The sequence below is a fragment of the Columba livia genome, chromosome Z, assembly GCF_036013475.1.
Source record: "Columba livia isolate bColLiv1 breed racing homer chromosome Z, bColLiv1.pat.W.v2, whole genome shotgun sequence".
Taxonomy (NCBI): Eukaryota; Metazoa; Chordata; class Aves; order Columbiformes; family Columbidae; genus Columba; species Columba livia.
Genome location: NC_088642.1, coordinates 43,604,231 through 43,632,146, shown reverse-complemented (window position 1 = coordinate 43,632,146; position 27,916 = coordinate 43,604,231). Strand labels below are relative to the sequence as shown.

Sequence of the window (27,916 nt, the reverse complement as noted above, 5' to 3'; positions counted from 1 at the left end):
GAAGCCAAGGATTTTGCTGAAGTCAGCTTACTGGCCGTGGGGTAGTAGCTGTCATGCCTAAAACACAAATGTAGCACACCTTCCGCCACAATATTTTCATTTTTTGGTATGGTCACAGACTGCAACAGTGAATAACTGGCAGTCAGATGTCTTTCCTATAGAAATGAAATTTTCGGGCTCAGAATGCAGCTCTCATCTTCAAATTCCTTTTCTTTCTCCTTCCATTCTTTCTGATTGAAGAGCCAGCATAGCAAATGTAATTTAGTAGCATCTCTAAACACATTGTATGGAGTACAGAGTTTCTTAAAAAACACACATTCTTCAAGAAAGTATATCCCAGCAGTGATATTTAATTGACAGGCTAACAAAGCAAACCATGCATGTTCACACATCTGTCTATCACTACATAATTATGCAATATTCATGGCAAATATAGAAAATGTGGCTTTCTTCTAGAAAATAATGACTTTACATATTTCAGCTACAGGATTAATACAGTTACATTATTGTCATTCCACTTTTATCTGTGACATATACATTTATTCAGTCCTATTATCTTTATTATGGAGCATCAAAAAAGAGTAAAATGCCAGTCAGAGACTTCAGAAACAGGGAGTCATACTTTCCAAGGACTCGTGATGTTCAAAGCAGAGACTGAGGCATGGCAGACACTGAAAATACTGTACCGACACTGTACAATTAAATTTAGGGCCTGCTATAAGAGAGAAGGGCTTTTTACTCTTGAAGCCATTTGCTTTAGTTGGAATGGTGCCTTTTAGAGAAGACTTCTTGCACACAAAACCAACAGGAATTGAAACAGACAAGGGACCTGAGGCTAAACTGGCCATATAGTACAGAAACTGCATCAGGTGCACACCCACAAAGTGCCTCAGGATGAAGCACACTAGGATTTGGAACTGGGTTACAGAGCAGTAACCTCAGCTGCAAAGGAACTGTCCCTCCCGTTACAGGTTTGCACACACAGCACTGACTCATGAGGAGCCATAAAAAAGAAAATTGCTGCATAGCTGTTTGGAACAAGGTGCATTAAGATTCATGATAGCCAGCTTTCTCTTGCTGGGATGTGTGCAATCCGAGCTGATCTTGAGGTTTGAAAACACCAGAAAATTCAGATCAACCCAATAAAGTCAATCCAATTTTGTGTGTCATGAGTAACTACTCAGGGCCAAACTCTCCTCCTTTGGCCTTATGTCTGGGCCTGAGCAAGGAAGAGTTTTCAGAGCAGAATTTGTGGTCTGGGACCACTCTTAACCTGATGAGAGAAACGTGGCTTAGAAATCCTACTGGAGCTCACCAAGGACTTGGTATTCAGTATCAGGAAGTAAAAGGGACCTTGGTTGCACGCAAAGTTCAGTGGAAGATGAACTAGGTTTTTAAAGGTCTTAGAAGCACGTAGAATTCAAATGTGGATGCTTTATATGGCAACCACAGATAGTTTGGGTCTTTTCTGGTTTTCAATAGTGCATCCAGGTTATTCCTCTTTGGTGACTCTAGGATGCTTCAAATGATGTCAGCAAGGCTACATGAAGTGCAAAATACTAAGTCGGTTTGTCTTCAGTTAGAATTACATGCTAAAGACCTGTCTGACTTCAAACATAAACATAAACATGTACTTTGTTGGTCTGGGAACCTCATTTGTGTACATATACTGCAGAAGATGAGGACCTGTTATTTTAGATTGTATTGAAAATGTTACAGCGTCAAGGGGTTGGTTTGATTGTACTTTTATTTTTATTTTGGCTGCCTGACACAAGAACACAATAATTAGCATTGGTCCAGTCAGTAGGACTGTGATACCTCATCTAAGTGCCATACCAAAGACCGGCTGTTAGAAAGCGATAGAGAGGAAAAGCAAAATAACTGAGGACCTGAGGAAGAGCTATGATCAGGAGAGAAAAATGAAGCCAGGTAGAGCCTTCTTTGGGCAATGCACTCAGAAGTGCCTGAACTGTTCTAATAACCCCCTGTACTGAAACCAAGGAAAAAGCTCAATAACTTCAACCTGCTCCTGTGATCCTCAGTGTGATTATTACTGCTGATCTCACTGAGGGAAAGACAGACAGGCACTCTAAAAATCCCAGGTGTTCTGCCATAGAAAGACCACATGCTCATCTCTCATTTTGAGTCCTCTACTCATTATGTTTTGGGTTGTTTGCTTTCTCAGAGGACCCTTTCCTCTCTTTGTCCTTTCTTCTGTGGATGGGTGCTGAGGAGGCGAAAAGCAGAGGGGTTGTGTAAAAGGAGAGAAATACAGGAGACCGTTTGGAATTGGAAATGAAACAAGAACAGAAGTGGATAAAAAGCAGTGGGTCAAGTTATGTATGTGCTATTAGTGGCTGGATAAAGAGCCCTGCAGTCCCAAACACACAAAGGATTATAAACACCCAGAGAAATACTCTGTCTATCACCATAGCTACGTATTTCCAATCATCTTCCACCTGCAAGAGAAAAGAAAAAATAAAAAGCATAAATTACATATAATGTAACATGCAATTGAAAGCTGACATTATGCAGTAGAATGTCCCTTGCAAGGAAGAATGTACATGCAGTCATCAACAGTGTTGCCTGTTGCGCTTATAGTTGCTGCAGTTTTCAAGTGTCTTTAAAGGGTGCTGATTTTCTAGTAGTATTTACCACTTTTGGCTGATAACATTTAAGACCATCCTAGTCTGCTGAATTTTTTCAAATATTCAAGTCTGTTGGCAAGCTACAGCTGTGATGCTGACATTAACAAATAAGACCTGAACATGTGGTGGGTGTAAAGTGGAGTGGCTTAACAGAAGGTAGAATCACCATAGTTGCACATCACTAGACTCTGTCAAGGGATTTATCCTGACAGTTCACAAAGACAGAGATTGCTACTCTGGCCTGATTTGCCACACTGTCACTCCAGTCAAGCCCCATTGACTTCAGCAAACTGAACAGCTGGACACACGGACTATAGCAAAGCAAGGGCTCTGACTGAGCAAACCACAGTTGCAAACCACAATTGCATGTGCTGAGTAGGCCAGAGTGGATTTTGGATGTCTGACAGATATACCTTAGGACCACTTTCAAGGAAGCCAATGTCCTTTAAACTGTACCTACATACAAGGACCACTGCATCAGAAGAACATTCACTCATACAAAACTAGTGACTGGTTAAGAGCTCTCTGCTGAGGGATCTACCACTTGGTCTCCCAATTTCTTGAAGTTTTCATCTAAAAGGCTGCTGCTGTATGTCTTGTGAAAGCAAACACAGCAAGAATTCCAGCTGCTGTAAATGTTGCTATACTTTTAAAAGGGCTTTTATTGTACAGGTCTAGCGCATGATATCACCCATACGGCTTTGTATGTCTGGCTGAAGCAGAAACAGGCTGCAGAATAATTTCCTCAATGCTTGCCTGAGAACAGCCTCCTTTTTCTCCCCAAAGACAGGATTTTGCTCAAATGAAAAATCCTGCTTCCCATTCCCAGTATGTTTTGAAACATAAAATACAGAGCTGCTGATGCACATATCAGACTAAGAATACAATTTAATGTGGCAGGAGGGATTTGCAAAATGCAAATCAGGAAAAATGTGGAAGACTAATCATGATAGCATTTTAGTCAAACTGCTTCATGCAAAGTCTCTTTTTGGAGTGCATCAGAGAAATCAGCTGAATACAGTACATGGATATGTTTTAAGCAGCTGGTAGGCAGTGAGAGCAGGGCTAAAATATAGGAGTTGAGCGAAATATTAAGGACAAGCAAGGCTCAGCTCAACCGCCATCTTCCTCCATGCTGAGAGATTTCTGTCTTTTTCTTTGGGCTAGCACATATTACCCACTCATCTTATGAATTCACTGACCAGGCCTTAACTGTAGCCCTTTATTCAGAAAGTTATGGACTTTGTTTTCAGATGAAACTTCTTCTGAAGGACATACAAAAGGGAAAAAAAGTAATTTTGGGGTTGCACATACATTTCATGAATTTGCACTGATTTCAACAAAATATTCTGATGGAAAGAATACCTCTCAACATTCCCCTTTTGTATTTTTCAATACAAATACAGCAGTATTTATTTTTGAAATGGATTTTGCCATGATAGAGCATGTAAAAAACTTCAAAATCAAAAGCAAACATTTAACGACAGATCAAAGATAAGTTTCATTAGATTCTAAACACTTTTTTATAAACAACTTGAGGTGTCAGAGCATTCTTATTCGTTGTGAGGCCTGGGTGTGGGGAGAGGCCAGGTAATATTTCTTGGAGCTACTTTTAGTTGCTTGTGTTTACACCTGAGGACATGGTCTGAGAATTCTCTAAACATGCATCATTTTTGGTGACAGTAATCCCAGTTAGGATGAAAAATGTACAAACTCACACAAGCAAATCCATTTATTCAAATGCCAAGTCTCATTTTTACCCACACCCCCCTCCTTTTTAAAAATCTGTCTTTATTTATCTGTTGCCTGTTTTTATTCAGGTGTCTTCCCCCAAAACTCAACTTTGATTTCAACATATGTTTGTCATGACTGAAAATACTGTATTGCTGAAGCTAATATTCATCAAATCATTACAAAAAAAATCAGAATACACCAGACTGAAACTGAATAAAGAAAACGGCATTCTGAAAGGAATATCTTTACCAGATTTTTCACTGATAACAGTTCCCCAGATCAACTCCTGTGCTGCCAGATGAGCCTCTTTCCTTAAAAAGCAGTTCCCAAATTTGCTTGTTTCATTACTACCACAGAAAAATATCCTGCTTGGTAAATAGCATGCTTAGTATTGCAATGTCACCGCTTACCAGGGCTGTGCAGTTGGTGAGCAGTAGAAGAGGGTTGCTGCTGAGTATCTACAGACCTTGAAAGGTCACAGCTAGCCTATGCCCTTCCCCATGACAGGATCAACTCTGCCTGAACCACTGCCAAGCCAAGGTCATTCCTCATGGCTGCAACAGGCTGATGCTCCTTTCCCTTTGAAGAGTGAGCCTCATGTCTAATCTAAAACTGTCCTGCTGCTTAAATTATCCACTGAGGAAGAGTAGATGAGATCACTTTTCTTGTTCCATCCCTAGTGCATGATTTATCTGTAGCAAACTCTGACCCACCCACAGGACTTAAAATTTTCTTCTCTAGACCCAACAACTCCAATTCCTCTGGTCTGCCCTCCTGTGTGGTTAACTCCCTTACCTCTTTGTTTTCATTTTGAGACCTCATGTTCTCTGCGATGAACTGAACACTGCTAATGACATCCTTCACTTCTGGGGAGTACTCCATGTGCTCTGCCATCCACTTCAGGGACCGATGGCTCGGTTGTCTTCTTTTGGTGGTAGTGAGTTCAGTTGCCTTATCACAGTGATGGCACTGCTGCTCCTTGTGTAACTTGGTATCTTTCTGTTTGTTGTGCTTTGACTTGCCTAACATATTGGCTGATCCTTTCTTGCTTTTTCTGGAGATGTTTTTTTTCTGCTGTTCTAATGGCCTCTGCATCAACAGGACTTTTGGGAGCAGGCTAAGAAATACGGTTTTTACCCATTTGGGCATTTCGTGTGTGGTTGGAGTCCTGTAGTGTATATTCAGGACAAACACCGTGATGACAATTGAGAGAGTCACAAATACCATAGTGAAGAGTAAATATTCACCTACAAGGGGAATTACTAAAGAGGTGGATGGGATTGTTTCTGTGATGACCAGTAAAAATACAGTCAAAGAAAGCAGCACAGAGATGCAAAGAGTCACTTTCTCACCACAGTCAGATGGCAGGTAAAAAACTAACACAGTCAGGAATGAGATGAAGAGACAGGGAATGATCAGATTTATGGTGTAAAACATTGGTAATCTTCGAATATAAAAGGAATATGTTATGTCTGTGTAGATCTCTTCACAGCAGTTATATTTGATGTCATGTTTGTAACCAGAAGCATCAACTATTTCCCATTCACTATTTTCCCAAAAGTCATTCATATCTACTTTGGATCCAATGATCAGAAGATCAATTTTGGCTTTGTCATAGGTCCATGAGCCAAATTTCAGCGAACAGTTCTGATGATCGAATGGGAAAAAGGTAATATCCATAGGACAGGAGCTTTTAAAAATAGCTGGTGGAGTCCAGGTGATCATCCCATCATAGCGAAGGAGGGCTTTGGTTTTGCCTTCAACTTGAAAATCTCCCACAGCACTAGAAAGACAAGTGAGGCAAAGATAAGAAAATCACCCTGAAAGTAAAATGTCTTTCATGGACACTGCACAAGGATTTTTTGAGAGAGAGGGTAAAATGGAAACTCATTCAGCATACTTGTTATACAAGACGATATCTGGTTTCCAAATTTTATCTGCTGGCACCCGAACAAATTCAATGCTATCATATTCTCTGGGATCCCATCGCAATTTGTAGTCATTCCAAATCTGAAGGAAGAATGGAAAATTATTTTAAAACCTTGCATTATCAGCAAATTTCTGCTTCTCAGATCTTCCTGTAAAATGACAGACTATGATAAAGACTGACAGTGCAGCACACATAGAAGGGGACAATGGTCTGAAAGACAACAAGGCCATGACCTGGAGAAACACTGGACATATATGAATATTGCTTACATTGATTTACCACTCCCTCCTCTGTGAGGGGATGCAATGCAAATTGTTATCCATTGCTGATGTGCTGAGATCTCTCCTCTGTCTTGCTACATCAGTATAGACCCTTACCTGTGCAAGGTCACATCCCCACTGCAGAGAGTAAATACAGGCCTTGCTGCTGCTGTCATGAGAGCACACCTTGCAGGTTAAAGGAGGCCAGTGTCAAAGGAGACCAGCATCCTAATGAGAACAGAGGTACATATGTACACTAACAGGCAGTTGCTACCAGGGGACATTATTGGTTCCACAGGGGTAGCAAATTACCAAGTCAGAGGCACCAAGGGATGCCCAGCAGCTCTCTTGTGTTGCTATCTGGTGCCCTATCATGGGGCCGCGCTCCTTGCTCCCACAGCCTACCCTGAAGACCCTTCTCGTAAGTACAGTATATTTTACAGAAAGCTTTGTGTGCACCACTATCAGTGCCTGAATGAAATTGTGTTTTTGGTGGAAGCTGGCTTGTTTTTCTCAGCAGTTTAGGTCCTCTAAAGACTTTGTCAATGTATAAGTGCTAAAACCATCTGGAAAAATGGAGGCATGCTACTTTTGCTAATAAGTGTTGTGGTTGTAATCTTCAATATGGACACGACCTAAGACTGCAGAGCTACATACTTAATCACTCTTCTATGGGTATGTCCAGCCAGAGTTACCAGATAAACAAATGATCATTGGATCATTGGAGGAGAATATACCACACAGAAAATATGAGAGGTGTAACTTCTTGGAAATAAGAATAAATAAATTACTTTCTCAAATGTGGCCGTGGTTAATGAAGCTTCTCCTTATTCATATCTTTAAAATCCTTTATACAAACCCATCACTGATTCTATAGATGTAGCTTACAACGTAGCACACATTTCATCATATCAACGCAAATGTTTGAGAAAAGCAATGCAGTGACTTACATGTCTTAGCCACAGATTTGTTTCCATGATCTGATTGACCTCATCCTAGAAAGAAACACAGGCATGCACATCTTTATTCAATAAATTAGTTATGGTATCCTGAGATGGTGACCAACTTATATAAAAATGGAAACTAGAATTCCACATTAACTGATACCAGGTCTTTTCTGGCTATTTTCAGGGAGCTTATATATCATGCATAGACATGTGCAGCTCTACTGAAAAACTTTTAAAGCTCAATTGAAAAAATATGCCCCACAAATATCAGATATACAAAGAGCTGTGTTGATTTTCCAGGGGCCTGTGTACCTGAAGAACACAAAACATACAATTGCTCTGACCAGTAACAGAGGAATAAGGTTCTGCCGGGGGCTATGTGTTTTGTTGGATTCAGTGTTTTGAAAGCTCTGTTTACACAGTACAGTACTGGTCAAGGCTGAAGAAAAACAGCATCCGTGTTCTCGCATTTCTATACAAATTTCTATACAAACCTCTAGCGCAGATGATTTCAACCAGTACTTAATTAGGACATTGTTTTACCAAGACCTTCTTTTTACAGTCAGTTATTGCAACTGCCAAACAGTGATGAATCAGGAAGGTGCTGCAAGAGACACCATAATAAACGAGGGGATCCTGTTCTAATAAATAAGCCTTCAGCCCAAAAGTATTCAGAAAGACTCATACTACATATATTTATGAATGTGGGCTGACATTCACAATTAAAATATCTGCAAGAATATTTCTTTGGGTAGTTCTTAGTTCTTAAGCATGTGTGCTCAAAAAGTTAAGATATTTACAAGCTAAAGGTAGAAAATGTTGTAGATGAATTTTCAACATTCTGTTCTGAAGATTAAGAAAAAAAAAGATAATTTAGTAAGCCCAGTAAGGTTCCTGTCCATGGGTTAAACTATCTAAGTTCTTGTAAAAATCCTGACCTTTTATTGAGAAAAATCCAACTGATTTACTTATGATAGTCCTTTTTGTCTCCAAAGACAGCACTGGGAGCCAGGGGCTGCAATGTGAAACAGAACTGCTGAAATCTGCCAAGCCACCTATTACATGGAAACAAAATACTTTGATAAAGGAACTCCAAAAGTTGACAACTGCCTTCACCATAAGGACTTACAATGCCTTTATTTATACTCTTAAACAACTTAGTTCCTTGGCTGCTGCTGAGCATTGCTCCTCACTGTTTGCCTGTCTCTTCATTATGGACTCAACTATGTGTATCAGAATCAAAACTCTGCACCCGTTCTGTGGATAATTTGCTTCACAGAGCAGACTTCAGTGAGGGTTAAGGTCATGTTTTGGTTTTTCCACAGTCCCCTGCCCTGCTTAGCAGGTCTGTCATCTCAGACACACACACCCTTGTACACAGTGCACCCCAGAACACACACACAACATTCATCCCCAGCTCCATGCTTTAAACCACCACTTTGCAGGCTGTACATCTCTTACGTTATTTTGAAACAGACTGAAAAAGCAAGCAAAACCAGAGAAGATTTTGTCTCTCAGGGCCACTGCGAAATGACACTGGCCCCACAGGAGAACTAGGCCCAGTGCTACACATCATGAACACACCAGGCATCTCTGGAGCAGGCTAGGCCTATGGACAGTAAACATCCAACACTGCCACTTTGCATGCCAGAGGCTGCTGCCTGGAGCAGAGGGAGTTGATGCTACAGAATAAGCAAAGGAAAGTGTGTAGCTCGATCTGCTAATTTGGGCAACCGGAGTGACTCAGCTGACAGAACAGCAAAGGTCTCAGCATGTACATACATGCACACATGACAATGTCAGCTATGAGAGTTGTAGGTGCAACTGTTAATCTGCCGCTTTAGCAATTTGCATACATTTGCAACCATCCACAAACCTCAGCATTATTCTGTAATGAGTCTTACCACATTTGTAAGCTGGGTAATGGCCACTTCGAAATACACTGTGACAGGATCAGACACATTTTCCACTGGCCTGATGAACTGGTTGTACTGGGAGAAGAGTTTGTGAAATAACCGTTCCTCTGATTCGCAGGTTGTGGTATCTGTATTGGTAAAGATAAAGAACAGCTACATCAGAGGTAAGGAAGTGGGAAGGAAGGTGCTGGATAACATAGTAGTCCATGCTGTATTTCTGGATCCTGGTGTTTGTGACACAGGACACAGGAGCACTGAGAGAAAAGGGCTGCCAGAACAATGTCAGCTGAAAGCATTCTCCTGCAGGACAGTGTCCACTGCTTCCCATCTCCTCAAAGTGTAATGTAATGGCCTGAATGGAAATGTCTACTAAGCTGCATCCAGCCCGTCCTGATAGCAGACCAACGTAGAATAAGGTGGTGTGAAGTAGAAAAATTAGAAATATGGTGGATTCAATCTTTGGGACTCTTTATGGTAAAACTGAGAGTTTATCAAAAGCATAGCTACTTACTCAGAACTTAAAAGCTTGAGGCTGCAACTACTGGATCAAAATCGATGTCAGGGACTCTGATTAGGCAATTGTAATGATGCCTCCTAGTCTTAAAAGCTATGACTACATTTTATCCTCATGTGTGCTTTTTCAGCTCTTTAGATAGTACAACATTTGCTCTGAAGGAAGTTCATTTATTAAGTTATATGAGAAAAAAAGTGGAAATATTATCATTTCTTATAGAATAGCATGCACCTTTGTAATACAGAGGGGTTCTTTGGGAACAAGCAGATCATAGCTGTAACCCTCAGCCTACGCAGGACAGATGGGATCGCTTAGCAAGCACAAGGTATATGACAGGCACAGAGCCATATTCTCACTGCAGAGTCAAGAAGAGTGCTCAATCTGCTGTATATAGCCAAAATGTGAAATAGTTATTTTCACAGTGCTAAAAGCTACAGACTTCGATTTCACGAGGAAAGATTAAATCATGTGGACTCTGGTGACATGAGCTCAGAACAATACTTTTCTTGAATAACTTTGCTATTCCAATATACTACTATATTTCAATGTAGTACTATAATTCAGCACTGAAATTCAAAATACTTCATAAAGCAAAGATTTAGAAATCGCACCTCATATTGAGCACAGCTGTGTTATCAAAGCTATATGATGATACCAAAGATACTACTGATACAGCTGAGGAAAAATTAGTTTTTCAGATACATGGTTTTAAGCTTTTGCGTTAGTCCCAGACTGCAATAGAACACAACAGAAAAGCCATCATAATAAGCCTTTATGACTGCCAATATTAAACAAACAAGGTTCTGTAGCAGGCAACATGGTCTCTGGCACAGCATAGGACATAAATTCGCAATTTATATTTCCTTCAGTGAACACAAGGGCCTGTGGTTGCACAGATGTCCTACAGGGAGATGCTTAGTCTCATGATACTGCACTATTTTCATGCCCTTGTTTTTGAAAGAAATGACATTTCTGCCTCTAAGATGATAAGAAGCATGTTCACATTCAGGAGATTATCACAACTAAAAGCTGAAATGTTGGTTACTGGTGACTTACAGGTATGGAAAGAAAATTCTACTAAAACTTCTATAAAGTTTGGATGTTTGTATTGTGCCATTCAAAAAGGAAACTGCAATTTCCTTTCCAGATTTCTTCATCATCATCCATCTCACTGTGACTAGAAGTACCCCACTGTGGGAGCATGAGTTTCTTAATAAAGTCTTACGACTAAAGCTGGTGAGTCTAAAATCATCTTTCATTTGAAATTTTCCTGATGACTTTGTAACATTCTTTGAAATAAACTAACAGAAATGGACAAGGATTTTGGCCTTTCATTTTTATTCTTCTTTTACAGATCCTTCTCTCATTGGTGTTGCTTTAAGATAATGTCTTATACCTTGCTAACGCAAGAACTGTAATTCATATATGCCTTGGTCATCAGTGGAAGTGAGACCTTAAAAAAAATTGAATGTCTTAAAAGCAGAAATCCTGCTGAACCTCAGTGAGACTTCTGTGTGGAAATCACTCCATTATGTTTAGCCAGAGATCACAAACAACAATGAATAAAAATATATCAAGTTCTCACTTTTTAATGTGTCGGTACCTAAAATGCATGTATTTAGCCTGCATTATTTAAGCAATTGCAAAATTTGAGCACCAAACAAAATTACCCAAACTCCTATTTCATTTTCGTCCTTTGCTAGAAACAGTTCCTCAACTAGTTATCAAATCAAAATTAAGAGTTTTACGTGTAAAAACTTGTATTGCTTTAGCTCTCAAAATACCGTTGAAATGTTACAGAATTCAGGTTAGAAATAGCTGGTAGAAGCTTTACATTGAATTCATTCCAGGAAAGCAGAAGCAGAAACAGTGACTAGAAAATATTTTAGAGACTAGTATCAAAGAGAGCCTACCTTTAATCAAAGATGTGAACACGAATAACCACACACAGAAAGCAGGGTTACACCAACATAGCCACCTCTTAGGATGCATTGCTAGCAGCAGAATAGAGCTTCCTTTTGAGAAGATAGGTTTGGGGAAAGAAACAGAAGGCAAGAAGACATACAAGCCTGCTGGATGGTAAGTAGGCAGTACAACGACAGATTCCAGTTTTGCTTTTGCAGCAAACTCTGCAGTCTGCTGAGCAGAGCAAAGCCCTGCAGAGTTGCTTCCACTATCACCAGGGAGGGAGAGCTTATGCCGTGCAGAGTGAAGGGAGTCAGGCAGCATCCTATCAGATGACTTTTCGCATTTCCAATCACCTGCACCCCTGCTGCTGGGGGAATGTATAAGAGGGCAGGAGAGAGGGAAGGCAAGACACAGGGCACCCAGTGTGGAGCCAGGGAGGGGAGGAGGAATTCACTCAGCCCTCCACCCACTGGTTAAAGAACTCACATCCAAAAGCAGCTGCTCTTCCCTGGTGCTCACCTGAGTATGTCCGTCAGAATATACAGAGACGAAACAACTTCTATTTCTGGGCTGAAGACTAATTCTGCAGCAGGAGAAATGGATGCTATATGGTTCTAACACCTCTACCAGAAAACATTAGAACCTTGAAATAAGTATAGCATCATGTGATAGAATTGCTTGACAGTATTCTGAGTGAAAAAAATCTAAGTCAAGCAGATTTATTATTGCTGTCTGGCAGGACCAACTAAGAATCCTCTTTCATGACAAACAAGTCAGCTCACAGCATCAATTTTTTTATATTTTGTGTGTGTGTGTGCAGTGAATCCTGTGCCAGTATCCTGCTAGGGTGGAAATGGAGCAGTAGAATAAAGGAAAAACATTAGCTGCTGTTACAGAAGTACCTAACAGGTCAGGTTCACTGTGATGAAGTGTTACTCTTAATGACAGAAGTTAAAAAACTGGAGGTCCTTGTTATAGATTGTATAACTACAGTAAATTTGCTAATCGAACCAGGAATATGTTGGTAGTTGACGATTCAGTGAGTTGTGTAAATGCTAAGCCGCCAAGACCAGAGAATGTGTTCTATCCCTTAAGGGAAATTGCTATGGGAGGGCCGCAATCCGGGACAGGGTTTGTGTCGATCCCCCTGAATTCAGGAGATGTAAGAGAATTTAAAAAGGAAATGGGGAACCTACTAGAGGATCCTTTAGGGGTTTCTGAGATATTTGATCAATTCATGGGCCCAAACATACATACTTGGGATGAAATGCAAGCAATTTTAAGAATTTTATTTACTATGAAGGAAAGGAATATGACTAGGAGAGCAGGAATAAGGAATTGGGATCAGAAACATCAGCATGGTCCGGGTGCAGACATAAAATGGCCACTCCAGCAGCCTAATTGGGACAATCAGAATCAAGAATACAGAAATCATATGTCCGATTTACGAGATACGATAATTCAAGGTATTAGGGAATCTGTCCCCAGAGGACAAAATATAAATAAAGCCTTTAATGAACATCAAAAAAAGGATGAGACACCTACTGAGTGGCTGGAGAGATTAAGAAAGAGCTTACAACTATATTCAGGATTAGACCCTGAATCTCTGGTGGGACAAGCACTCCTTAAAACACAGTTCATAGCAAAACCTTGGACAGATATTAGAAAGAAATTAGAAAAGATTGAAGATTGGCAAGAAAGGGGTCTAGATGAGTTATTGAGGAAAGCACAAAAAGTGTATGTATGGAGAGAAGAGGAGACTCAGAAAAGACAAGCTAGAATATTAGTTGCTGCTGTAAGAGAAGGACAAAAAGGAACCAGGGATCAAAGACCTAGGGTTTCCCTAGAGAACAGAGAACAGGGTACACTAGAGAAATGGAAACGGGCCTTTCCAAAAGAAATAGAGTGCTTCTACTGTAAAAAGAAGGGACATTTACAGAGGCGTTGTAGGAAACATCTGCATGATGAAAAAGTATTTAAAGAAGATTAGGGGGGTCAGGGGCTCTAGTTGCTGGGGACCCAACAAAACTTTAAACCCTTACTAAACCAAAAACTAAACTAGGAATGAGTCCTCCACAACAAGAACAATTTAAAGCTATAAATAATCTTTTTCTGTGAGTATCTGTTTGAATGTGTTGCAGTTTTGTAAGTCTTTACCTGTTGTATGGGATAGTAAAATTTTGTGTGTAAAAGCCTTGTCCAGTCCAGCTTGCTGGAGCAGAGGAGTTGGGGGGGGGCAGGTGCCGATGGGGCTCCAGCGTGCACTGACCTGTTTTGTCAGGGAGACCGAGTGGTGCCTCCACCCAGCTGAGCAGTGGGCTCAAAGGTGCAATGCTAAAATCGAGGTATTGTCTTGAATGAATGTAATTGTGATCTGTTTGTATGTTCGGACTTGGTATGTGGTCTGTGTGTCTAAGCTCAGTATTTTAGTTTGTATATATTTGGTACCAAAAGTATTTTGTTAGAGACATAATTACAAAATGGGAACCGGTTCTGAGGCTAAAAATATCACCTTGCTCTCCCTTTTAAGATGCATCTGTAAATTAGTGGGGGAGAGTGATTTGAATATAAAGTTCTAGGATTAGCTGTATTTCAGTTTAGTGTTGTTTTGGGGATACACTGATTCAGATCTAAATTTAATGTAAGAGATCGATGCTTAATATGCTGCTTATTAACATCAGTAGGAAATTACACAAGATAGAGGCTGAGGGATGTGACTTCCAGCCAGAGGATCAAGTATTAAGAAAAACTTGGAGAGAGCTCACTGGTCCCCCATTGGGAAGGGCCTTTTTGTTGTTGTTCTCACTACAGATACTGCGATTTGCACAGCAGAGTGAGGCTGGACTCATGTATCTCGGGTCAAAGGACCAGTAGAATCAACTTCCGCTAGATGGACTGTCACATCTGAACCAGGAGACCTTTGAGTGAAAATAAAGAGAAACAATCTGGTGGGGGACTCACCTTGAGGGAATTGTAAGAAAACTTTAGAACAGGGAGTATCAAAAATACATATGCAACATACCAAGATAAAGTGCTGTATTTGTGATTGTAATTGTTTTCCTTTTGTCTGTTATCACCATATATATATTGTAAAGAAAAGTGGTATTACCATTGCAGTTACAATAACATTCCCCGAGGGTTGTGTCCTGAATGTATGTGAGTGGAACTTAAAATAACTCGAACTACTGGCTGTATTGCTGGCAAGCTAGGACAACTTAAACTAGGCTTTGAGGGCCAAGACTATTGGGATTCAAAGGGTTTTTGGGAGCTCTTTGAGAAAGGAGTCAGAGGAGAAGTACAAAGTCATGGTCAACCACTCCGAATAGTGTGTCAGAGAGTAGTCAAGATTCCTTGTAATCTATCCCCGATAAAAGCTAAAGCGTGGGAATCTGTAGTTAAGAGAGAACGACAAACCAAAGTTCCTACATGGGGCTCCTGAAGAATATCCTTGCTGCTGAGAAGATGGACTACCTCACTGCTGGAAGCGACCCAGTAGGTGAAGGAGGCAGAAGGGTAAAACAGTGGGGCATGTTAATCAGGTGGAAGTCAATGTTGAATTTACTACAGATGCTCAGTGGGATTATACATCCGTTTTCCAAGAGCTTCCAAAGTGTGAAACCTGGCCATAATAAAGATTATCCTGTAGCTCAACAGCAATACTGGGCTGTTAAACAAATGTTAAAAATTGGCTTAATTCTTTTTATAAGATTAGATGCGGTATGTGGAAGTAATTTTAATAATCCGCATGAACCTTATGAATGGATCCTTCAAAGATGAGAAGATGTTGAGTGTCAACTAGTACCTATAGAACCCTGTAGCAATCGTACAAGCCAAAGACCTTATTTTTGTCCTGCTTCTAATCCCAGGAAGAGTTATTGTAACTATCCTAATCAATATTATTTTGCCTATTGGGGTTGTGAAACTATTGCCTCTGACTGGGCACCTCCTATGAAGGATAAGTTTTTAACTGTAACCTGGGAACCTGTGAGATGTACCTCCCTAGTAGTTAATTTATTTAGAGGCAAGTTGATAGGGCCTACTAACTGTAAACATTTAACACTCACAGTTCTACAACCAGAAGATCAAGGATGGCTGTTGGGAAAAGCTTGAGGAGTTATGCTTTGGGAACCCGAAACGGAAAGAGGGGGATTAATACGAATTAGTAAACAAGTAATTACCACACAGCCACAAGCTGTGGGGCCAAATATAATTATAAGAAAAGATAAAAAGAAGAAAAGCAAGGAGAATAGTACAGTTGTTCCTCTCCTTAAGGAAACCTTAGCCCTGACTATGAATCCTAATATAGATGAGGAAAAGACTCCTCTGTTCAAACTAATGCAGGCAGCATACACCACCTTGGATAATACTGACCTCAGCATGACCACGTCCTGCTGGTTGTGTTATGATGCTAAACCTCAATTTTATGAAGGAATAGCCCTGAATGGTACATATAACCTCTCTGATTCAAGAAACTACTGTAGGTGGGAACAAAAGAAGGTGGGAATCACTCTTCAACAAGTAAGGGGGCAGGGGATATGCCTAGGAAAAGTTCCACCTATAAAAGAAAAACTTTGTAGTTATAAAATAAACACAACAATGATAGCTTCACATAAATGGGTAATACCAGAAACAGGTGGGTGGTGGATATGTTCCAGAACAGGATTAACCCCACGTGTATCACTGAGAGTGGTTAATAGTAATACTGAATTTTGTATTCAAGCTTTAGTGGTCCCACAAATACTTTATCATTCTGAGGAAAGTATGTATATGCATTGGAGTACTGAAAATCATAAGATCCAGAAGAGAGAACCTATAACAGCTATCACTATAGCCACATTAATAGGCTTGGGAGTAACTGGGGTTGCAACAGGGATATCATCTTTAGTTGACCAACAACAAGGTTTTACCTCTCTCCAAGCTGCTGTAGATGAAGACTTAGAAAGGACTGAAAAATCTATTTCTTATCTTGAGAAATCCTTAACTTCCCTCTCTGAGGTAGTCTTACAAAATCGAAGAGGGTTAGATTTATTATTTCTACAACAAGGAGGGGTATGTGCAGCTCTAGGAGAAGAATGTTGTTTTTATGCTGACCATACAGGAGTCGTACGAGACTCCTTAGCCAAAGTAAGAGAAGGATTGGCACAAAGGAAGCGAGAGAGAGAAGCTCAACAAGGATGGTTCAAATCCTGGTTTAATCAATCACCCTGGCTAACAACCTTGATTTCCACGCTATTAGGGCCTTTGATAATGTTAATGTTAGTTTTAAGGTTTGGACCATGTATTCTCAATAAGCTCTTAACCTTTGTTAAAAATAGAATCGATACAGTACAACTCATGGTAATAAGACAACAGTATTTGGAAAAAGATGAAAATGATCCTATCTTAAATGCAGCACGAGAAGATCTAACCCGGTTTGACTAGCAAATTAAAGGGTAAAAAGAAAAAGGGGGGATTGTTATAGATTGTATAACAAAAGTAAACTTGCTAATCAAATCAGGAATATGTTGGTAGTTGACGATTCAGTGAGTTGTGTAAATGTTAAGCCGCCATAGTTTGTCACATTCTGGTTTTGGCGGGAAGGATGTTGCATGCTATGCTTTGCAAGTTTTGGCGGGAAAGCCGTCACACACCCTGCTTTGCAAGTTTTGGCGGGAAAGATGTTGTGTGTTTATGGGCAGGGGGATGTGCTTCGCTGTGCGGAGAAGACCGAGTGACAGCATAGCAACCCATCTAACCAATCAGAAAGATGATCGGGTGGGGGGGGAGGGGGCGGGGCGGGTTGGGTGTGTGCTTACAGACTGTATATAAACACTTTTTTTTCTGTAACCAATTTGCGTGCCTTTGGGTGGAGCAGTGACTGCCCAGTTGCCCAGTGCCGTTTTGCTCATTTATCTTTAATAAAAGTTATTCTAAATTTCTCTGAGTTATATTTGTCCTGATACCCTAGAGTTGAATGCATGTTCACTCCTCAAGCATTCAGTATGCATGTCCTTGCAACTGGAGTGCCTGAAAAGAACCTGTAGGCAAATGGTCTGAGAAACTGAGGGCCCTGTTTAACTGCAGAGAGATGGAGGGCACCATAGGCTACTTGGTGCCATCCAGCCCTCCAGAAAGCAGCTCAGACAGAGAAATCTCCTTCATGTATGCTCAAGCCATCTTGAACAAGTCTGCGTGACTGTTACATTGTTGTGTAAGTGTGGAGAGAAGAGACAAGCCATAAACAGAAAAAGGATGCCCTCCGTATGGCAGAACACAGACACAATGCTGGAGCTCAGGATGAGAAGCACTTTTATCTTCTACACAAGTTGTTAAAATGTGGGTAGAAGGGAAGATGTCTGTCTGGAAGAGACTTAGGAATGAGTTTCCTGCACAGAGAAGATACTTGAAGTGGACAAAGTTGCCCATGGCAAGTTCTACGGGATGAAAAAGCAGACTTGGAGGACTACTAACAGAAGTCCTACTCCAGACCTCACTGGAGGTAGGGAGCCTTGAGCAGAGAGTCACCTTGGGGGAGTCACCTTGCACTCTCAAAAGCAGCAGAAAACGAAACATGGTTGTAAGTAGAGACCACAACAGTTGTGATCCATCTCCAAGCTGAAGTTAGATATAAATTCTCCTTACAAATGATTTTAAGATGAAAATGTGGGTTTCAGCATAATGATGTTTCTTGTAAATTTCCATTTTGCCATTTTTCAAAGAAAAAAGGTAAAAAACCACAAAAACATTTTGCTTTGTGTCCAGTTTTTGCAAGTTGCAATGTTTATTAGGATGATGTTAACAATCCAGGTCTGTAACCTTGCAGTTCCCTCACCTTATCCAAGGAAGCTCATACCTCCTCCTTGAACTCATGAAGCCCATGGTGCACTGTGGCTAATAGAACTATGCAGCCATATACCATCACAGGATGCCCGTGGCTGGCTGTAGTTACGGTATATGAACTGCTGTGAAACTTCAGAGCTTGTAGAAAGATGGCATATGGTAACAAAGTCAGATACAATTTGAAAGTAAACTGACCCTAAAATAAAATGTTTTGACACTTCCAAACCTTTTGTTCTTCCAAAAAACTGACAGGCAAGGGAATCAAGTATGAAAAGTTAACAAACCTGCAAACACATGTCTGGGTTAAACTGGAAGGTCTTCAGAAGTGAGGGTAATGAGTGCATTTTCCTGTCTGGAAAGCAGAGCAACGGCAGGCCAGCTAGCAAGGCGATTCCTAGTGCTGCACTTGAAGAGCTGCTTTATTACAGGGAGGGAGGGACTGGGGAAGCAGGGTGAGTTAGGAGGCAAGACAAATTACTCAGTGAGCAGATGGCAGGAGCGATTGTGACACACTTGCGCTGCTGGCAGGACCCTGCTGGAGTGGATGCTGCCCTTGGGAAAGGCTGAAGAGGAAGGCACAGTTCAAATTGGGCCATGACAACTGGCTGCTGAGGCATCCAGATGGAGAGGCCAGAGAGACCAGCTTATGTACTGCTTCAGTAACAAGGAAGCCAGCTAGAAGCAGAGCAAAAAGCCTGTGAATCGTTGCTGCTAGGGAAGGTACCTAATTGAATCTAACACGAACTGGCCAAGGAAGGTGTCAACATGCCAGGCTCAAACAGCAAGCACATAGCGACAGTCTTTCACTCTTCCTTGGCCCTCCATGTGGGGGAGAAGAGGCTGATATAGTCCCTTCACGTGTGCTTTTCCTCTCCAAAAACACCCTGACTCAAAGCAAAATCTCTGGCCTCCCTTCTTTAAGTGAGGTGGCTCAGGCAAAAGAAGATGAGCAGCTTGCAGGGATACACAAAATCTGCCCACTATAAAGGTTTGTAGCACATGAATGCACTTCACCACTGGAGCTTGACATGGTAATAGTTGCATGGTGTTGACTGTGTAAAATACATCAGGGCCAGTTTAGAGGATTGCCTGTGTGTCCTGTAACTCTGGCTGGAGGCACATGCTCCAGTGCTATTTGCAATGCTAATGACAGATCTTGACTTTTGGAGTCAGGCCTAGGTTTGAATGGCTGACTTTTCTCTCTAGAGCTAAGTAGTTCATTGCTGGAGTGCCATATCTAAATTATTTGTAGGCACTGACAATGCCATGGGTTCATCTGCAGTGGGGCTGTGACAAACACCTTTTCAATGGTGAGACACTCGTACCCTGACCACGTGTTAAAAAGCCACTGAACTCAGTGTGGGACTTCACTTCCCAGCCCTCTTGACTGCTAACTACTACTAGGCAAGTGAATTTGCACCTAGGGACACCTGTTCACCTTTCCAACACTGGCCTAGAAGCGCTGTGGGGGAAAAGAGCCGCTTCTCACTGTTTGCTTGCTCAGGGCTACCTGAGCTACCAGGGCTACCCTGTTATAGCTGTGCTGAAATAGCTGTGAAGATGACTCAGATCTCAGCAGTGTTGTATTTTATTTCTATCCCACTACCAAACCCCTTTTGCAAGCAGCCAGCCATTAAGGAAACAATCAAGTCAGCTACAACTCGCTCCTCTCTGGGTATTCACACACAGTACATCCCTGGGTACGGGGCACCTACTGCGAATAAAAATGATGCCAGAGGAAGGAAACTGTAATGGGACAGTGAAACTGTCAGTCAAATCCCACCGTCTTACTGACAGTTTGTAGTGAACCTTGGATAGCTTATGCATTAGTTAAGTTAAGGTAAAGAGGGAACTTGGGAAAGCTCGGGGTCCCAGTCTAAGGGTAAGGCTCTGTTCACATACCCACTGCTTTGAGTAGACCACTCAAAGGGGGTCTTCAGCGAGCACACCGTTTTATAGTCTGGTCAGATCTGGCTGTGGTCATTATGAGCATTACTGTGCATTACTGTGCACCTCCTTGGTTGAGGACCCTGTCTATTGACCCATGGTCCCACCCCTCCTGCTCCCCCAGCCCCAGGGAGTGCTGAATATGAGGAGTCACAGTGCCCTGGGGTGGGGGAGGATATGACTGTGGGCACATTGGCACCAACCTAGGTGTGTATGTGAGGACAGGCACAGTGGGGTGCAAAAGGTACTAAAAAGCCACCAACTGCCCTACCGAAGGCTCTGGATCTCATCGAGGGGGTGGGGACGGACGTGCAACTGTCATGCACACCTTTGGCAGGAAGGCAGAGGCCATCTCTGGGACTACTCTCCAAGAGAACTGCTCTATCTCAGTGAGAACTGGGCTCTCCTCTCTTCTCCCCTCCTTCCTTCCCATCTTCCTGCCTCTTTTCCTCTTATGTACAAAGCACCAGAGGATCAATAAATAGGTGATGAGAAAACAGAGGAGAGAGAAGACTGGTAAATTTCACACCCCTTCTCTTATTTCTTTTTGTTCCTGTTATTTGTTTTTACTATGTTTCCTCTTTTTATGCCTGCTACAACCTCTGTCTTTCTAGTCCTCCCTCATTTTCCTCTTTATCTCAATATCTGAGATCCATGTCTGTCTCTCTCTCTCTCTCTGTGCTCCTTCTCTGCTTCAGTTAATGTTTTGTCCTCTGAAGCTTGCTTTGCCTGCCATAGCTTAGTGTTCCAACACTGAAATGCACAGCACAAAGCACAAACATGTATCAACTTCCACAGCTGCCAGAGCAGCATCTCCTGTGTTCACAATGAGACACGCACAAACACTCTCACTCTCAGACAAGTCTGAAAATATTATGTTGTCCTTTCTCCTCTATGTGCATACATGTGCAGAACCACGCACTTCCAACTGTATGAAATCTGGCATATCTTCTCCATAAACGTTTGATGTGGAAATCCAACAGGCAACACCAGCCACCAAACCCTAATTCGTTTAGATACCCAGTATTGTATCCTACAGCTTCACAGAAACAATACTAACAGCAGTATTTCTCCATTCCATTTTTTATCATTCTTCTGTGGAGCGAGTGCCATAGTGAAGTGACAAAATCACAGCTCTTCCCGGGCAACTGAATAACTAAACATCATATAGCTTTTTGCTCTGACTTTGCATGCTGTACCTGCCTTGTCTGTGCCAATTACAGTCTCACCAGAGCAGGTTTCTATTGACCCGTGTTAGTTCTAAGTGCGGTTGGGATCCTCTATTTTGTTTTACTCCTGGATATCACTAAAATAAAGAAGTTATTAGGAATACAGTTTTCACTGCCTCATTGGCAGACATTCAACTACCATGAAAGCACTTTCGGGTCATTACCTTTTATTTAAGTGTTAGTATGGTCCTGTTTGTCAAGTCTCACACCATGAGCAGTGCATTCACACAGCTTGTTCATTTGCACTCTCCGCAGCAAAGCCCAGATGTCCCCCATGTGTAAGTCATAGGCTTTGGTCTCTCTCCTGCTCTGGGATCTCATGTGCCAAGAGTGTCTGCTCTCTGCTCCATCAGCCACTGAGCAGTGGCTTCTTATGTCCATGTCAGCAGGAATTCTGACATTCAATTCTCAGATCTCCTCTATAATGAAACTAAACCAACAACCCTTTAAAAACACCTATGGTACCCCTGCCTGAAATCTGAAACACTTTCCAAGGTGATAAGATTGTTGAAGGACACAGCTTCTCCACTTACCATAAAAAGGTCATAAACTGTTTGAAAGTTGTCAAGACTTTAGTCCTTACTTCTTATTCTGTAACACTGGAATGATTTACATATGTTTCTCTTAAAAAATCTTCATGTCTAGCCCCCCCAACAACTCCCAGGGCATTACAACATTTTTGTGCATGCTGCAAGGGTGTTTACATATGCTAAAGGAGACACTTGAAGACAGAGAAGAATATCCTTCTGGAAGCAAGATAGGTGCTGCAGTATTTTGTATATTTAAGATATATCTTTGAAAGTTCGTCTGAGAATTTGCCATATTCAGTGCAAATGAATGGAAAACAGCTGAGCAAACATATAAAAAAATTACCAACTCCACTCTCCCACCTTTGTTAAAATGAGCCAGGGAGCTGGGAAGTTTAAGTAATCCTGTTTGTTTCAGAGTCTGTGAGATCCTCTCATCCTTAGTGTCCTGTTGCTTTTGAAGAAACTATCTTATTTTGGATTATCTGCGCTCAGTTTTGTGAGTAGTTTTGATCCCTTCTGATTAATAAGTATTAATGCTGTTTTTTTAACCTGGGCTATTCCCTTTTTGCTCCTGAAGACCATATCCTCACTCTGGAATACCAGCAGTAGTAAGAAAAATGTTTGCGTCTGAAAGAATCCAGTATTCCTCTCTGTACCTATTTTCCCAGCTCACCACTAAAGGTTTCTGGAGTTTCTCAAAGCCAGCAGGCAGTGCAGATACAGTCCTGTAATGCAGGGGTGGCCAAATATTCCCGTGTCAGAAAGATTAACTTTGTGTGAGCTCTGCACAAACACACTGAGAGACAGCCCATCTTCAAAGGATTTAATATCTAAACTGGCAAAGGAGACAAGGGATGAATGAAAAAAATCTTGATGGTCACCTCAACATCTGGAATGGCCAAAACACTGAGAAATCACAGGAGTCAACAAAAATGGAATAGGAAAATGTGGACTGCAGGACACTAAACACAAAGGGATACTTCCTGGACAATACGGCACAATCATAATTTCATTGGAAACTAAGCCCCTACTTCTGTTTTTAATCAGATTTCATTGGAAATTGGTCAGCAGGAACACTTCTAAAAACAAACTATTGAGAAATTTCGTAGTAAAATGAATGACAGAAATAGGCAGGAATTTAGTTGGTCAGATCTCAATAGTCCTGTTAAAACTCCATGTGGAACTGAGAAATTGTGTACATGTTTTTATTTTGACTACATGAAAACCTATCAAAGTATGCAGGTTTAGAGTGGTACTGATATCAGACCCTTGACATGCAATAAAGCACATTAAGTGTGCATGGATTTCCCACTAGCTGAGAACTTAGGTCAAAATTCTTCTCAGGGAACATTTTTCTCCTCTAGAAGGAACTGGTGCAAGTGTCTGGTGAATTTCCTCCTCTTTGAAAGAGAAAATTGTTATCTCAGTGCTAAAACTGTGTCTACACTGTGCCACAGAACTTGCACTTGGACTGTGCCACATGTCCTAGCACTGTTGTTTCAAATAACTCAAGAGGTATTTTTCTGAGCCATTTCTACAGTTTGTCAGAAAATCATGCACATTTTCACAAGACATTTTAATTTCCTTTTAGGTAAAAAAAAGAAAAATTATGAAAAGAAGTATACAACCAAACCTAAACTTCCTGACAGATCTGGTAAGGAGAAGAGTAGTATGCTATGACTGTAGTGACACACAGCAGCCTCAGAACAGCAAGCCAGGCAGCCAAGTGACATCTCCCACAAATTCTCATCATGACATGCCTCCTATGTGAAATATTTCAATTTTCTGTTGATTGTTATAAAGGACAGGAAGAGGACTCTTTTACTCTTAGAAAATGATGTCAACCTTGTACAAACAGAACCACTTAGCCAAAAATCCAAACTTCACCTGAAAATATTTTTAATCCACTTTATTCATTACTTAATTGCTGGCTCTCAAATAAAGTCTACTGAGAAAGTCAGCTGTGGGACTGACAGAATTTAAATCAATCACAATCTGCAGAGGCACAAAGAACAAAGGCACTGCAATATAAGTGACCAAAGCTCCAGTGGTCCTGAATCATGTTACTTTGGGATGTCTGAGTTATGAGTTTTTAACCTTTCAGGGCTAGCCTAAGTTTGCATTTGGAGGGAGAGCACTTCAAGGATGCCAGAGGAGACCAGCTGCCCATTCCCACTTAAATGGATGACAAATTAAGATCCAAATCTTCTAGTAATTCAGAAGGAAAACCAAAACAAAACCCAAACAAACAAAACACAAACCAAAAAACCTCAAACAACAACAACAACAAAATCAAAGCAAATAAACCAAACATCATCAACAACAAAACCAAAACACAAACCTATCCTCTGCTATGTGAGGAGTAATCCCACTAAGAAAACAGTAACTCTGTAACTGAAAGCACAAATATGTGCACTCAGGTTAACAAAAGACAAGTGTCAGGGTCTTGCTTTTGGTAGGTTGGTGGACTTGTCCATCTCTCCCATGGACACCATCATATTAGTGAGGGAGGCATGGAGGCCATCAGCAAAGTTGACTTCTTTATGTAGCAATGCTTTATTTTTGTCAAATGACTGTCTGATGGCTACAGAGATCTGTACACTTCATTTAATGCATGGTTTTGTGAACCTTATGAGCACAGACGTTTCTAGGGCAGGCTGAGCCATCTATACTTCTTGTGCCTCTGGCCAAAAGTGTAAGGAGAAAGTCTGATGTTATTATGGTCAGAAACCATCTTTTATGTTGTGCTCTGAAAAAGCATTTGGAAGGAAGGAGAATAACTGCAACTTCATAAAGAGCATTGTGACTGAGAGAGGGAGCAAGTGGAAAAATTCATTAAAAACATCACTTGCTTTAGTTACACAAGTATTGCCACTGACTATTAACTGTGAGCAAAGGCAGCGTCTGAAGGAGACAGGCTTCAAGTTTTGTCCATAGGCTTGGGATTAGACAGGAGTGTTTGGTGATCAATTGCCATGCCACAGTCCCTGTGATGTGGTCTTACGTTTCGGCAGAGCTGAGATACTCCTATCTTTGCTTCAGGCAGAAGCAGATAAACTGCTTAAGGGGGATTAATTCCATCTAACTCCATCTCTCCAGAAATGGGGTGTCCATTTCAAGGCTTTCTCTGCTATCAGTGGAAGAAGATTTGCTGATGCAGAGCTCAACTTTGAATAGGGGTATCTCAGAGCCTGTTCTACAAGGACTAGCTAACTCTGCCTCCTGTGTGGTTAGGCGTGACAGATCTCACTGTTTTTCCTCCCCTTGTTTCATCTGGCACAAGAAAATGACACTTTGCCTCTTAGATCTTCTTTGGACTCTGAGACTAACACAGCCTCCCCGCTTGCTGTATGCTTGTACCACCTAGCACCCCCTAAAATTTGTAAAGTAGGCCGTTACAAGGCAGATGTTCAGATGGATAATAATTGGGGCAGACTTACATGAATGATAAGAAGAATTTTCTTCTCTTTGAGGAAAAAACTGGGTGACAGAAGTGAGGAACACCATGAAAATTCCTTTGCAGGCCTCCAGAGGCTGTGCAGCAACTCCTATGTCAGCTTTCTGTGCTATGTGCCTTAAGGCATTGTAATGATAACGTTGTAGATATATTGTATTTGAGCTCATGACTCATCTATGTGAATATCTAATGAAGCAAAAAATGGTGCAAAACATATGATAGTAGTCAGCAATACAGCTGAGAAGCAGAGTACTGTAACCATTGTGATTTGCTTTTTGGAAAAGCATCCAGTAGCACATCAAGAGCATTTTAAATCAGCCTGCGTTAACTGTATAAGGAAGAATAAAAATATACAGTCACAATCAAGGCTGAAGCATGTGTTGAGCTGGAATGTGCAGAGCAAGCCAGACATACTCAAACTGTCATTCATACATACTACAAAAGATGTAGCAGTTTTGAATCAAACGTCGTGAAGAAGGTAGATTTAAATTGGCAGGACACCCCTTGGCTTCAGGGGTGCAAATTCAGCCGTAAAGTTCCAGGGCCACAGATGCAAACATTAAGAGAAAACATGATCAAGAGCAAGAAGTGACACAAAGTGGCAACTGTAATCCACTGGGCATCACAGGAAGTTGGTGCCATGTCAAACATCAGCACCAAGACAGGAAGGAGTGTTTCAGTGCTTGTCTACCATATTTACATTGTCAATGAGCTGCAGCTTGACAACGAAGAGCAAAGGGTGAGATCCCCTGAATAAGGCCCATGGGGAGTGAGAAGCAATGACAGCTAACATCTGCTGGAACTAAAATGATGCTGACTCAGACAACAGGATCCCCTAGCTTGGAGATGGCTAGAAGCATTGCAATTCAGATAAGATCAAAGCTTGAATGAAGGCAAAAATGGAAACAAGAGACATCTTTTGCAAATAAACCTAATTTTCCTCAGTCACGTCTATGGGGGTTATGTGCCATTTTTCCAGAAATTTTTCAAGTATCCTAATTTGTGCTTTTCAAAGTGATTTTTCTTGAAAAGAAAATGGTTAGTTTTGGGAGGGGAAAAAAAAATAAAGCCAGTCTGATAGACATCTCTAGATTTTACTGCCTTGGTAGCCCCTATCCACAGAATACTTTGTTACTTATCACACAGAAAGCTATCAAGGAAATTACTGAGTTCAATTTTGTTTCTGTTGTTTCTATAGTTTCTTTTATCCTTCCCCATTAACCCAAAAATTCCAATGACACTGTAAAGATGTACTTATCAGTATGGTTGAAGTTTGCAAAATACAAACCAAAGAAGAGGATATGGTTTGGAAAGTAGAGGTTCCAGTGCTGCCTCTTTGCATCCCCCTTTCCCCCCCAAAATCACCCTTTCTCACCTATTTGGCCAGATAGGAACCATGAGGAGTCATATGGAAATCTGAGAGCAGCAAAATATGCCCCATGGAAGAAAAATGAACCCACAATGTAGAGAAATTATTATACAGGATGTCATCACTCCAAGGGGAGTTGCTGCAGGCAGCAACTTCTGATTGACAAGAAACTGAGAGTTGACTCCCCTGATAAGAGGAATATGTATTTGCATGTTTGTGTGTGTGCATGCATATACATTTTTAGTAATCATGTTGACAGATTGGGAAGGCCCTAAGAGTGCAAGGCATACTTGAAACTGATGCACTGTGCGAGTCTAAACCCTGTGATGATTCTGTCCTCTCCAGCTGCATCACAACAAGTAATGATAAAGAAGCATGTGCCCATAAATTCCCAAATGAGTGTGCAATACTCATGTCTGTTGAATTGCTAAAGCTGCTTTGCACTTCAGAGGAAAGCAGTTGCACTACTGTTTAAGGAATTTACCAGTTCATTTTCAGAAAGTGGTAAAACTGAGAAGTCTAACTGTACAAAAGAAGGACGCAGCTGCAAACCCCTGAAGCTGCATGACCTTGTATTCTGTTTTAATATATTGTTTGAACTTCAAAAATTGCCAGTTTTAATATTTATTGTTTTAGGAGTTATGTTCCTTGAAAATGAGTACTCAGTTAACTTAAGCACATCCTGCTCCACCACTGTGCAAATCTTGC

The 27,916-nt window shown here is 41.1% G+C and overlaps 1 protein-coding gene across 3 annotated transcripts in view; it reads right to left on the bottom strand.

Annotated features, from left to right (window-relative positions):
• Positions 1 to 330: 330 nt before the first annotated feature.
• Positions 331 to 27,916, bottom strand: part of CHRNA6 (cholinergic receptor nicotinic alpha 6 subunit) — a 34,928-nt gene continuing 7,342 nt past the window's right edge. The window contains exons 1-6 of one of the 3 annotated variants that reach the window (XM_005514162.3): positions 11,863 to 12,162; positions 9,424 to 9,563; positions 7,523 to 7,567; positions 6,283 to 6,392; positions 5,178 to 6,165; positions 331 to 2,459 (exon numbers count right to left, since the gene is read on the bottom strand). In XM_005514162.3, the coding sequence (XP_005514219.1) occupies positions 2,337 to 2,459; positions 5,178 to 6,165; positions 6,283 to 6,392; positions 7,523 to 7,567; positions 9,424 to 9,563; positions 11,863 to 11,941 (1,485 nt within the window). In that variant the 5' untranslated portion in view covers positions 11,942 to 12,162 and the 3' untranslated portion in view covers positions 331 to 2,336. Of the gene's footprint in view, positions 2,460 to 5,177; positions 6,166 to 6,282; positions 6,393 to 7,522; positions 7,568 to 8,457; positions 8,545 to 9,423; positions 9,564 to 11,862; positions 12,163 to 27,916 lie in introns of those variants that run through there. The other 2 variants (XM_021281682.2, XM_065045609.1) reach the window with 2 other exon arrangements.